The sequence below is a fragment of the Taurulus bubalis genome (genome assembly GCF_910589615.1).
Source record: "Taurulus bubalis genome assembly, chromosome: 8".
Classification (NCBI taxonomy): Eukaryota; Metazoa; Chordata; class Actinopteri; order Perciformes; family Cottidae; genus Taurulus; species Taurulus bubalis.
The window spans coordinates 7,924,376-7,938,716 of NC_136596.1; the positions used below are offsets into that span (position 1 = coordinate 7,924,376).

The 14,341-nt window shown below is 41.8% G+C and overlaps 1 protein-coding gene across 1 annotated transcript; it reads right to left on the reverse strand.

Annotated features, from left to right (window-relative positions):
* Nucleotides 1–1,999: 1,999 nt before the first annotated feature.
* On the reverse strand, nt 2,000–6,593 carry LOC306740268 (mothers against decapentaplegic homolog 4-like; the record flags this gene model as incomplete). Its single annotated transcript, XM_079222370.1, has 9 exons — nt 2,000–2,211; nt 2,939–3,077; nt 3,519–3,687; nt 4,043–4,226; nt 4,652–4,702; nt 4,829–4,936; nt 5,110–5,364; nt 5,726–5,900; nt 6,354–6,593. The coding sequence occupies 9 exons, from the start codon at nt 6,591–6,593 to the stop codon at nt 2,000–2,002; spliced, it is 1,533 nt and encodes a 510-aa protein (XP_079078496.1).
* Nucleotides 6,594–14,341: the final 7,748 nt, after the last annotated feature.

The following is a 14,341-nucleotide window of genomic DNA, read 5'->3' on the forward strand; positions in this document are numbered from 1 at the left end:
TTCAAAAAAAGAAAAAAAACTGCAAATCAAAAAAAACTCAATAGCCAAAAGAAACCCTACAAATCGGTGTGAATGAATGCATATATTATAGTGAAAGGGCAAAAGCAGATGTAAAAAATATGTCTCAGTGTTACAAATGTTTTCAATACAAATGCTTCACAAAGTTGCCTCTGCTCACAATCCTATATAAAATATATAAATCAAGCTATTCTCTCCCTCTCCGTATTGCAGGGCGGCTGCCTCAAAAGTAGGGTTATTGAATTAAAAATGGAGAAAAAAAATAAAGTGCTACAAATATAATACAAATCAATTAATAAAAGTAACAAAAATAAAACCAAGAAAATATTTCAATATTGCTGGGAGACAGTCTTAAATTCATGTATCTTTATCAGTAAACTATACAAGAGACCTGGATCAAGTAGTATACGTGGGCTGCAAGTCATAAGATATTTCAGTATAATGATTCTCAACACGTGTGAAGAGGTATGCTTGGAGATAAAAATCAATACAATCAAAACAAATGAAAATAATCATAATCACAATTACAGTTTAAGAAACTTCCAAATAAATGTGATTGGGGCAAAGTCCAGCAGCTGACTGGGACTCTCGTAATCACACTGGACTTACAGTATGTTTCGGAGTAATTAGTACTTGGTTTGCCAAAATTTTGATAAACCCTGTTTGTTGGACTGTGATCACATCTCAGAAATCTAAGAACAACCGTCCGTCTCTTCTACCGTAATTCAATATAATTCAACCAAAAGCGGTTTTCTTTCTTTTTGCTCCCAGCGTGACAGTGAGAAAATGCGAGGAGTTTGCAGACGAAGGTGTGGGAGCTTCATCCTCTATGGCAGCATAAAAGAGGGCGTCTTCCTGGAACAGGTGGGAGGCGACCATGGTGCAAAGTGACCAATGCTGAATGAGCATCTTGTCATCACCTTAGTTCGAGTGAGCCAAGAAATGATATAATGACAGTAAGTCAGTAAAAACAGATATATTGTATCATCAATGGGCAGTTCAACTTTGTATGTCATGATGGTCAAGAAGGCTAGTATTCAAAACCTCAACGGGGATCTTCCTTTGCTCCAAAACCTTGTTAAATTGAGAAGGGGGGTGGGGGTTCGTCATTGGAAACCCACCAGGCCCTCAACCAATTTGAAGGTCCAAACCCATACTTTGACAATACCTGACCTAGAAGAGTCCATTTACTTGACCTTGTTTCAGTTCAGAGGCAGCTTTAGACGTGGCGCTTGTTGTTTCCCTCACTGTGATATTCGTGGATGGCTGTGGGTGTCTGGTAAAACCTGATCCAACCTTTTTCCATCATCCGAGAGGCAGCAACCAGAGAGATGTCGAGCGGCGATGGCGTAGACTGTTGTGGTTTTTCTATTCAGCCTGACAGTTGGCTGAACTTGCTTGTCATACCAGGTCTGTAGCAGCTGGAGTGGAAGCCGACACAATAGAAAAACCAGCAAAACTCTGGTGCCCGGACACTGGACATGAGAGCCATCTCATTCCACAGCTGCACAGCACTTAGATGTTTGTTCATCGTTCACTGAATCCGATCTCTGTCAGTAGTTGGCGGTTGTTGGAGACGGAGTTGGCGCTGTACATTCCAGTTTCATGGGATCTGCTGGTCATCTATGTGCATGTTGTAGTGCTTTGTAACTATAGTTATCAGTGTCTTTTACTTGTCCGAGAGTTGATCATTCCAGTCATCGCAAATCAAAGCCATCTATCAAAAATAAAAAGATAAATATATCTTTGATATATGGCTTTGGCTCATATTCGTGTCACTCTTGCTTTAAAAAAAAAAAAAGAAGAAGCAAAAGTAGCAGCCACAGTGCCAAAGATGTCTCAAACACACCTGAAAGTTGTCTCTTTTTTTTGTTGTCCATGTGAGACAGCGTCGGTGTCACAGCTGTCTCACTGGCTTCTCCACTAACAACAGTTCACTGAGGAAGACTTTCCATTGCCACTGTGTGTTGCAGTGTGGCGCTCAGTCCAGAGGTTGTGGGTCCGCTATTGGCATAGTGTGCAGAACCTCGTCCAGTAGCTGTAGAGCTCTGTGAAGGTGGATCTCGATCCAGCAGGGGGTCTCCTTGATGCTCTGGCGGGGGTAGTCGGGTCCCCAGCCCTTGACAAAACTCATTCTGAGAATACACAGCCTCCGGAGGTCGTCGACTCCGATACCGGCTGCTGCCGACAGACCTGAGGGAACCAGAGGAGAGGGAGACGCGATCAGTGTGCTGCATGTGTTGCACCAACAATTCAAATGTGATGGAATATTGAATTGAATAAACCCAAGATTCAAAAAAACAATTAAGTTTGATTTACTACTATTAACTTGAGCTGAAATAATTAGTATATTTATTGAAAATTAATTGGCAATTGACAATGTTTTTAATTCATATTTTAATAGCTCTACTCAGTTATTAGGCAACATGTAATGATTGTAGCCTCTAACACGAATATATACATGCTGATTTTCTCAGACTTTGATGACAGTAAACGGTAAATCTTTGGACCGAAGCAATTTTCAGAAATAAAACTAAAAGTAAATCATTAAGCGTTCAATCAAGAAAGTTACTGTCAGATTAATTTGATAATGAAAATAGTTGTTGCCCTTCTATTAACCACTTGTCTCCAATACAAAAAAGATTTATGTGAAAGTAACAACTAAAGAGTAAAACACTATATGCAGAACTTTCAGCTTCATTTTTTGAGCGATGAAGCCAACACAAACAAATGTTTATCATCCAATAACAATCAATAGAACCATGTTCTTCTTTAACATTTAATTAGTTTTCGCCATTCTTTACATATGCAAGTACATAGCTCACACACACTGCCCACTGGCAGTAAAATGTACATCACACCATACTGCCTTTACGTCCCATGGTCTCCATGTGTGAAAGTGCATCTGTATTTTACTTACTAATAGCTGGAGCTATTCCTCCAACTGATCCGGGTCCAGGTATATTCCCGGCCACTGCGGCCGCTTGGGCTGCAGCTGCTGCTTGAGCTGTAGCAGCCTGCTGCTGCATCTGCCTGTGGCACTGCCGGAGGTCAAACACCTGGCAGGAAAGAAGAGACTTTTAAACACTCTACATTCAGCAGCAATCAGCCCCCTGCACAGGATAACAGTAAATATGGACACAGATTACATTGTCAATGTAGACTAAATCAGAATTGTTCCTTTGTCAGAGAGCAATTCTCTATTTCAGAAAAACTCATCGGCCTTGGAAAAAAAAAATCCACCATCAACTTCTACTCGTGTGTGTAGGATAGGCAAGAGTGAAAAAGATGAGAAACTGTGGTCGTATGGGGAACTATTTATGTAACATAGTACTGTAATAAATAAATAAAAAACAATATTAAAAAAAGGGCAGAATGCCGGAGGAGACTGAATGGAAATGGATTTTGGGATCTTGCAGAAAAAAATACAACATTGATTACATGAAATGTCAACTTTGAGCTATGTCCTCTTTTTACATCCCAGTGACCCGTTCGCTTACCTTGATGTAAGCGCTGGGGTAGATTTTGTGAACAGCGTCTCCGGGGGCTCGGCCCGCCTCTCTGTCCAGGTAGTAACTCTGAACAAACACTGCGTGGTCACTGAGGCATCGCACCCACACATCTCCCTCGCCCTTACACTCCAGCTGAACCCCTTTACCAATGTGAAGCCTGGGAGGGAGGAAAGAAGACAGTAGGCAGAGAGAATGTGAGGTAGAATAGCACCAATGTGTTTCACGTCAGTCGCCCAAAATGTTTTCACATCCTCTGCATCCTTGTGAACATGCCGATAGACTGACAGATACAAACAACTCATGAAACTTTGTTCTACAGCACCACAAGTGGTATAAAGAAAACCCACAAGGTATTTCTAAATAAACAGAAAAGAACATAAGGAACCACATGTAAAGAAGAGGTTTAAAAAAAAAATCTCTGGATGATTCTTTCTCCATTTAAGAATGCTGTTATTTCAGAAAGTACATTAGCAGCATGGTTTTAATGGCTTTGCTCTAAATATTGTCCTTACCTTGCTCTCTCGATAGCCTCAGTGCGATGTACGTTGCTGAGCTGGCCCAAGCAGAACCGGTCTCCTCCTGAGGGGTCGACATAGCCATCCACAGTCACGGTGGGGCAAGAGGAGGGCACCTTAAACGTCTCCCCGACCTGAACGTCCATCTCGAAATAGGCAATGGAGCACCAGTAGTCAGGAGCTGAAACAGAGGCGAGAACCTGAAGTCAATGGTTTTATGTCATGAATGGGAAATGTTCACGGCAATATGAAACTTTAGTTTTCAAGTTATAGATATGAAATGATGCAACATTTAAACAAATATCTATTATATTTTAAATCAATTTGTTTAATCAGCACTTCATGCTATAACATAAACGTGTAAACTACCCACCCAAAGCATATTAACACAGCTTTCTAGCTCATCTAATCTCCCTTTTAGAAGCAGTTGAAAGGAGAAAACCTGCATTTAGCAAGGATGATAGCCAACAAGGGCAGTAATCTGTGAATAATCCAAATTTGGGCTAAAATTTTGAAATAAAGATATACTTTTCCAACGGTTTTCTAATATACCAGGCCTAAAAATTCTGTCCAGGGTTTATGTACTTGTGGATTGTGTGTTCTCACCTGGATGATTGGATATTGGAGGCTGAAAGGCAAGCTCATTATGCACCGGCCCTGAGAGAAACAGAAAGTAATGGCCAGAGATCACCCACTTTGCACAATCTTTTTTTTTTTTTTCCCCCCAAGTATGCAATAAAGTCCGTGGAGTAAGTTACACCTATAGTGCCGGTGTGTACTTACAGTAGTGTGTCGGATGTGGCATAGGAGGGTGATGCTGTAGATGGCCGTTGGTGTGGTGGGGTATGTTGGATGTGAAGCTGTTGTTTCTGGACCAGGTTGAGCTGGCATCTAGGAGAGAAGAAGAGCCACAGAGAGTTTTTTTTTTTTAAGTGAACATGTCCAAAAACATTTAAAATGAGACAAGAAAGTCTTTAACTGGTCAATACAGACACATGTTGAATGTACAAACATACACGGACACAAGGACAGGCACACAGGAATATTTTACAACTGGATCTTACTGCCTGAACCAGCAGCAATGGCAGGGAAGGCCGATGATGAGGCCGAGGTGGAGGCCTCAGCAGGTGGGAGCAGGTTTGGGGTTCCGAATGGTTCAGAGGGGGTCGGGCAGCCGGCGGATGGAGGGTGCTGGATGGTCTGGATGGAGTGCCCTCCCTCGATTGAGGGCAAACTCTGGGGCCCATCAAAATCATACTCATCCTTAACCATCAGGGAAGAGCTGGGACCAGAACTGGTCAGTGTCAGTCCTGATAGGTCTGTGGATCAAGGAAAAGAAGGAAGAGGTAGAACCTGTTCCTGACGATACCAATCTACAACAAAGGGAATAACTAAACATGCAAGGTACATGCACTGTGCAATACCGCCAATATGTGAAAGTCACATTAGTGTAATGATTTTAAGTAAAGTTACAGGACCACACCGGTAATTCTGCATGTTTTAGCCCAAAACAAGTAAATTCTCTTCAGTGTGCTATAAAAGAGGACTAAATATTTGTAGTGTAATTTCTTACAGTTGTTAATCTAAATGGGTTCTATTGAGGCCTATATACACACACACATTTAAACCAATTTTGAAGCACCCAAAAAGTTAACTCACTGAAAAGCTCTCCGTGCTCACCTATGCCAGGAGACACCACCCTCTCATAGTGATAGGGGTTGACACACACATTGTCACACTTTAGGTCAAAGGCAAACTGGCAGTATTTGACATGTTTCAGTTCATTCTTATGCAGGTCTGGCCACCGCCACAGCCGGGCATAGATTACATGAGGGAAGCCTTTACGTCCAGCCACCTGGGGAAAAACAACCACAGAGAGAAAGAATTTGTAAATTCAGGTCAAATGTGGTGTCAGTTATTGGAATAAAGCTTGTTGTAATGGTGAACACCTAGTGCCGACTAGACAAACGGTGAAAATATTGGCTCCAGCACAACTTTGGTCTAAGAGAGATTTTCTGAATCATCTCACATCCTTTTCACTAAATAATTTTCCAGATCTTATATATAATTGTAGTCCTAACGTAATAACAATTGCATTTAAAAAAAAAAATCACAGCTTGCAATGTTTAATTTGACAGGTTTCTCACCTCACATGTCAGAGCTAAAACAGAAATATTTTTTATCGGAAAAAAGGAAATGAGCTCACTAACATTTCTGTTGTTTTTCAACCAAAAATCTCCAAACGGTAACAGATGTATTATTTACTTGAGCTTGTCAACACTAAAGACAGATAACTGTATCGTCCTACCTGCAGTCGCCCATCCAGTGTCCTCTGAATGGTCACACACTTGCTGGGATGGGCCCCGTTGGTGGTGATAGCTGTGATGAGGGAGTCAAGTTCATCTTTTTTCTCCTTCAGTTTTTTCACCAGGCTCTCGATGGCCCGCTTGGCAAATGTCTCACTTTCGCCACCCTGTCTGTGACACATCAGACTGTGCACAATGCTCAGGCAGGCATCATTGCTGGTAGGAGTGTTGGTGATGGACATCTTGACTTCTGTGTCTGACCGCACTTTCTGGGAATATATATAAATATTTATGATGTTGACCCAGTCTCACTTTGTCAGGAGGCCGTAGGAGAGACAATCTTCACAGTAATTCAGCTGCAGTTGAGACAGATGTCACCACAAGCCTCTTAGCATCGGGAAAAAAGGTGACACGATCTGAAAAAAAGGATAACGTGCAAGTTTAGATCAAACTGTTTTAGAGAAGTGTTGCTTCAACTGCAGAGACATTTTGGAGGCTACAGTTTGTGATGCTGATGAGTCCTTTAGCGTTGTACAGAGAGGTCTTTGTAGTATTCTATTCACCTCAAATGGTACAAATATTAGACAAATACTTAACATGGACCTGCATGACAGATTGCATAAGTTGTAAGTTGTAGCCAGGTATAACTTATCTAATAAACTGGCAACTGAGTGTAAAACTGACCAAGAAAGTTCATTCATATTTGGGCTGTATTTTACTTCTTTGTTTATTGTTATTTCGAATAGAGGCCGTCAGTGCCTGTCATGTTGCTTTTGTGTTGTAATGCTGAGCAAATCTGGAAAACAAGCTTTCTAGCTTTTCTGTTTGGATGCAGTAGACTTGAACCATAAACTCTCACATCAAAGTGAAGTTTTTAGTTGTATAGAGACAATGGTAGGTCATAAACGACCTAATGACATAAAGCAACAGTTATTGAATTCCGGTTTGAGTTTAAAAAAGCCTGGGACTGTATATTCTGGGCTAAAAATAAAGGTTAAGTTGATGTCCTCGCTTGCCTCTTGTAGCTCGCTAGCGGCGCCACTCTGGCTGTCGTTGGTCCTAGGAAGCTACTGCATAAGAACAAATGTAGCCGGAAGTAAACACTTCTTGTTTTCAAAATAAAGATGAAACATTCTAAATGTTAAAAGGTAAGACCCGAAGTGGTTTAAGACTATAAAATATATCCATGACACGTGGTGGGTAAGACAGCAGTATCTGCTAACAGTAAAGGTGGTTAACATATACAATTACTATATTTCTTACTATATTCTTACTATATTTTACAAACATTTAATGCAGGTGGTCGGCGCTCTCAGAGGGTCAAACACGCTTGTGAGAAATGTGACCTGCTTTAAGTTTTTATAGTCTCGGAAAGTAACATTAATCAACTTGTTATGCCCCAAAACATATAATGTTGAGGTTTAAGCACATCTGCCTGCCAGTTATATGTATTGTCTTGTGTATTTTACAGCTCCATCCGGTGTTTTGAGCTGCTACTAAATAGATTACTGTTAAAGTACGGTTTTACTCTGAAGAGCCTAACCGGAAACACTCGTTTCACTCAAACGACTTGACACCTGATTGGCTCGCTACCTGCTACTAAAAACATCAGCGATGATAGCAAACTGGCTAACGTAGCATGCTACTACGAGGTTAGCAGGCGTGTTTGTTTATCACACTTGTTCGATAGGCAGCGACACAGTAAAAGTACGCAACTGTAAAACCCACTCGTGGGCGAGTAAACACGACACAGTTTATAATTGAAAACGAACGGAAGCAATGTAAATAGCTCGCGTGAGCACTTTGCGCTACCTGGCGTTAGCTCGTGTGGTAGCTAGCAGAGAACCCTGCCTCTGTCCCAAGTTACCGTGCCGACGGGGCCAGCGGCGGGGTGCGTGGATCCTGTATGTCCCCTGGGTTATCTTCATAAATTCACCTGCTGTTTACAAAAACATGACGCGTGAAATCAATTGTCCGCGAGCTGTGGTTTTACATCCTCGAAACTAGATCGGGGATCAAGTCAAATCTCAGATTCCGTGTCAAGTCCTCATCGACTTCTCACACTATTTGCTCCGGTTGCGCATGCGTGATATGAGTTTTTTTTCTTTTCTTCTATGACCACTGGAACTAAGTATATTGCTTCTTTCTGTATCTACCATACAGCCTATATATGGTATCTGCCTTTATTTACATCACTGCTACTACAGTTATGTCAACTACTGCTACACTCCTTTTGATGGAGAGAATCCGTTTTTTTATTCTGTTGTAAGAATGACGTGAAGAGCAAGACACTCGCAAAGAAAGGATGATCAGAAAAGCATAGCGTATATAAACAACTGTAAACATGTGACTAGCAGCAGAGGGAAATGTTTCCAGATTCAGTTTAATATACGTATCATTTACATATAATATGAAGATTGTTTTAGTTTGCAACACCACAGCTGACCCTTTTTTTCAGTTAATTCTCTCTGTTGTGGTCAACTGGTGCTAATTTGTGAAGTGAAATCAGCTCCTGTGATGTTTAGTTGGACTCAAAGGTAGATGCTGTTTCAATGTGCCACTTTAGTGATACCCTCTATAAATTAATGAGAATATAAAACACACACACACACACACACACACACACACACACACACACACACACACACACACACACACACACTCTGTGAATGCCCCACTGGTTACCAATTTGTCCCAATTAAAAATGTGAATATTACCCACTGACAAGCCACACAATGATGATAAATGATCAGCTGTGGTAGCTAATGTACTTGGCAAGCTCCCATAATTTGACTTTAATTGTCTATCATCTCTCTTTCTCTTTGTTTTCCTTTCTTGTCTCTCCCTCGTTTAGCTCTCTTCTGCATATCCCTCTTTCAATAACTGCCATTGAGGATGTTGAGAAGGCAATCGTTTTTTTTTTCATTCTCTGTGTCTTGTTTTCCTCTTAATTTGTCAACTCTCCTGCATCACCATTTATCTTGTGACAGAGCAGCACAAATAGATAAATAAGACGGAGGGGGGGTCACAATATAAGGGATGAGAGTTTATCACTGTCACATTTTGGGCAGTGATATTTTGCACTTACATTGTGCCCTATCCAGTTGTCTGCCATCCACTTGTAGTATGATTCCCCATACTGACCAGCAGAGTGCAGTGAGCACCAGCATATGAACTCTGCTCTGCACTGGTGTCCTCTGAGCAGGGCAAGTGGGGATAAGACAACAGAGGGTGTGATCAGTTTGTATTGAGTTTTAATGCTTAACTTGATGAGAAAAACATCAGAATTAATGTTCATCAAATTCAAATCTTCAGTTGGTACAGACATAAGTTAACTCTTGACTGAATGTAACGTACTGACTGAGTGAGAGGCGAGAGAAGACAACAGGAAAGCGAGCAAACACAAGGTACAGGACCGTATCCACCCTGTGGATTCTATATTTTAAACATACAATATTCCCATGTGTTGATAATAACCCTTTTACAAAAGCAGAGCTAAATCAAACACCAAATAAGTAAACATGTGTTGTATAGTCTACATTTATCCGTCATATCAATACAGACTGGTGTCCAGTCAACCTTTTCAGGCAAAGCTAAAAAAACAGATAGCAAAATATATCGTGCATTTTGCTCTCAATCAACAGCAATATATTGCGTACATTGCTTTAAACTTAGCCTCATGGCTCAAAAGTCAATAAAGTAAACCAATCAAATCAATGTGGCCTTCAAAACACAACATGTACTCTTGAAAGACCTTCTGGAGATACTACGGCTCTCACTCAGCATTTATGAAGCGTTAACGTTGCCTGCTGTTTCGCAGATAAAGTTGTTGCCTTCACATATTCAGCGAATGTTTTCACCTTGAGTTAGTTTTAAATCCATGTAAAACTGTAATGAATGGCTCTACTCTCTGATAATAGCTCTATAATTTACATTTCACTCATTTAAGCTCCCAGCATGCTGAAAGAATCAGTGTCATCAGAGGTTGCTGCAATAATTTATTTAGCTCGAACTAATCATGAAGCAAAAGGCATCTGTTGTCCTCATGACTGCCATTTATTTATTCTGCATTAGATGCAGTGGATTGAATTTTGCAGATGTTTGTCAGGCAGTAACCATCGCATTCATTAGCACCATCTGAGAATCACGTGAAAAAAACAGGAAAATGATGCTTTGAATGTAAAGTTTGTTTCATTTCTCACATGGCTGACAGAAAATTACCAAGTAAATATGCGCCGTTGCCAGGTACTGATGCTTTAAAAGCTGTTTATGGTTGTAGTGAAGTTTAATTATTGTGGAGCAGCAGGCAGATAATGCATTAGGACCTGATCACAACAGCACACATTTAGAAAACACACAGGACAATGTTTTTAACTGCATAACAGCACAGAGTTAGATTCTGTGTTGGGTTGAAGCTGCTTTTCTTCAGGGTCTCCACAGTGATGAAGCTGAGGTTGATCAGAACATTATATATCCCCTTGACAACCATCCCTCAGAGGCAAGACACATGGCTGCTCTCTGTGTGTGTATTAATGAGCGTGTGTGTGGCCCTGACAGTGCACATTCATCAATGGTCACAAACGTAAATATAAATGGACAAGCAAGTGGGGGAGCCTAAAGAATGTGATGTGACTGTCCCTCTGTCAGACTCTACTCAGAAAGAAAAAAACACAGGATAAAGTGACTGCAGCTCTTCAACGTAACACACAAGTTGCTTATAACCTCCTGACCGCTCCTTCTCCTCTGCCTTTTTCTCTTCCTTTAAATTCTTAAGTAAGTCTTCCCACCCTTCTTTTTCTTCCTCCATCTCCTCCGTTACCTCCCTTTTTGCTTTACTTTTCACTCGTTCTTCGCGTCTGTCCTGATAATCTCAATATGAATAGCTTGTATTAAGTGCTAATTGGCAACTAAGAAGTGTTAGCATTTAGCTCAAAGCACTGCATTTGAAGTACAACCCCTTAGAGCAGCTGGCAAAATCCCCATGTTCAACAGTATGTTTCACCTTTTACATTACCAGAGAAAATGATTTTTGTAGGATTAACACCAACCAATGTGTTTGATTAACGTGAGGCGATAACTCAGGTAATGTTTCCATCCATCCAAATACTTTCATCACACCTTCTGCTCCTTCCTCTTCACTCTTCCTCCTTTCAACTCCTTCCTTCCTCTGAAGCCAGATCACATCATGAGGGGGGGATGTATTAAATCTGAAAACTTTCCACTTCAGTGGGATTCAGGAAATTGTCTTCCCCGCGGGCAAGTAAATGCAGATTGAGGGATGGATACACGGAAACATGGAGAGATGGATGGAGGGGTAAAAATGGATGGAAGGAGAGATGGATTTAGGGAAGGGAGGAAGAGTTAGATGGAGAGAGGGGAGGTTTTGGAGGATGGATGGATTGGTTGTGAGCATCAGAGAGCCAAAGAGTGGAGGAAGGGAGGGATGTAAAAAAGGAGGAGAGATGGAGGTGTTGGAGAGGAGATGGCTGAGCTGTCTGTTTGAAGATAAATCAGAGAGGCAGTGTAGTGAGGAAGTCCGTATCCACACACACACACACACACACACACACACACACACACACACACACACACAAACAGATGTGTGTGCGGACTCATGTACATGCAAACACACACAAACACAAATACACTCACTTACTCAGCTTGAGCACACTCTGCCCCACGGCGAGGTGGTAAAAGGCCACGGCTGATTGGATGCTGCAGGCTGATTTCGCCCCGAGTGGCAGAGCAGTGCATGTTGGGATGTTTGGATACAAATGCAGTCATCCATGAAGGCATGAGGTAGGTCACCCCTCTTCCCTCTGTCTCCCTCATCCGTTCTCTTACTCTTTCCTTCCATACTTCATCATTCTCTCATTCATCCTCCTTCACTGTTGTCTTTTTTCCACCTTTCCCCCCACTGACTCTATACCTTCCACACATTTCCCCACAGGGTTTTTTCTCCACTAATACACCTTGAAATCTGCCCTTCTCTCTGTTCCTATCAATCCATCTTTCATACAGACAGTATTCTCTCTGGGTATTAACAGTAGCTTCTCCCGCTCTTACTCTCTTTTGTCTGGCTCGATTCATTTCCAACTGTCTCCCGTCTCTCTCTCTCTTTATCTTTTTCTAGCTTTACTCTCCCTCCATCTTTTTCCTGCCTGCCTGCCTGCAGTCACACAAACACACACACACACACACGCACACACACACACACACACACACACACACACACACACACACACACACACACACACACACACACACACACATCCCTGCAGTGTGGTGTGCAGAATAATTAGTCGTGCTTGATGTCTCTGACAGTTCTAATCCTTCTAAATGGCCACCACATGCCTCCCTTCATCAGCCTAGGGCTAGGCACACACACACACACACACACACACACACACACACACACACACACACACACACACACACACGTCTGAGCTTGTAAATAGGCATAGTTACAAATGAGATGCTTCCATCTGTGTTCAAAGTAGTTTTGAGTTGTTTGCGTGTTAAAGAATTTATGCCCTAAACATTAAGACCAGTCCTAAAAATAGGAGTTGTAAATATGGCGGAATTGCAGGTGAAACCTTCTGACACTAAGTGGCACTTAGATAGTGGCCTTTGGAATAATAAAGTGTCTTGGTGTTGGAATAAAACACACGCTGTGAACAAAGCACTGTGCTCGCACAGCTCATTCTAATCTCAATAAAAAGCACAGAAATGTGGACGTATTTTATAATTGTTTGGTGTTTCCCGCCTACGTTCTTCCTGAACGATGACCGTGCACATCCTCAGAAATGAACGCTGCTTAAGATGCAATTAAGCTCATGACCAGCGGGAGCAGTATATCAGAATATGAGCGAAGGTCAGAAGCAGTCATGTGAGCACACGTCAACAACAGCAGAAAGAACTGCAGAGAACCCAATCCACGATAGCACGACTGCTGCTTGGTCGGCCATGATATCAACAGACCGTCCCTACAAATACAAATGTTGACAACATAAACATTCTACACAGAGTGGCTTTAAAGATCAGAATATGAACTAAAAAGAACCAAAAATCAAAGTGTCAAATTGTGCCTTATACTTTCCTTGGGAGAGCATCCTCACTGAGAGAGTGAATTCAACTCTGGTGGAGGTTATGAATCTCACCTCATCTGCTCTACGAGGGATTACCTGTGTGTGGTTCAAAGCCCTGTGGATTTCATTGGGGGAAGTAACAGTCCCCGAGGGCTGTGTGTGTATGTGTGTGTGTGTGTGTGTGTGTGTGTGTGTGTGTGTGTGTGTGTGTGTGTGTGTGTGTGTGTGTGTGTGTGTGTGTGTGTGTGTGTCTGTCTGTTTGTTGGTTGGGTGGTTTGGATATCCAATTTCCCATATCTGTGTTGTGTCTGTGAGTATATGTTTTAATATCTTTATGTTTTTTACTATGTGTAAGCCTTATTAGGTGCGTGTGTGTGTGTGTGTGTGTGTGTGTGTTTGTGTATGTTTGTGAGTAAGCTCATTTCTTCGCTGTGGAAGATGACAAGGATCGTTACAGTGTTACTCAGAGTCAACGTGGAATAAATACAAACAGATAGATGTGTTCCCTCTGTTTCGCTCTATTATACACACACACACACACACACACACACACACACACACACACACACACACACACACACACACATGCACACACACACACATGCACGCACGCACAAACAAGCTGCTGTGATGTAAGCCTCTGATGCAATGAGTGTGTCTGTGTCTTTGTGTTATAGCACGTTAGCATGAGTGTGTGTAGGGGTGTGTGTGTGTCTGTGTCTGCTCTCTTTGAATCCTGTAAGGACGTGGTAGGAAACAGAGACAGAGTCACAGGGGTTTACAGCTTTGTGCTGCTCTTCTGTGAGATTTCCCCTGAGAAATGATTATCAGCACAAGAGAACCACTGGTGAGAAACAGGCAGAAAACATGAGAAGGGGTAGAAAGAGAAAGAGAGACATGAG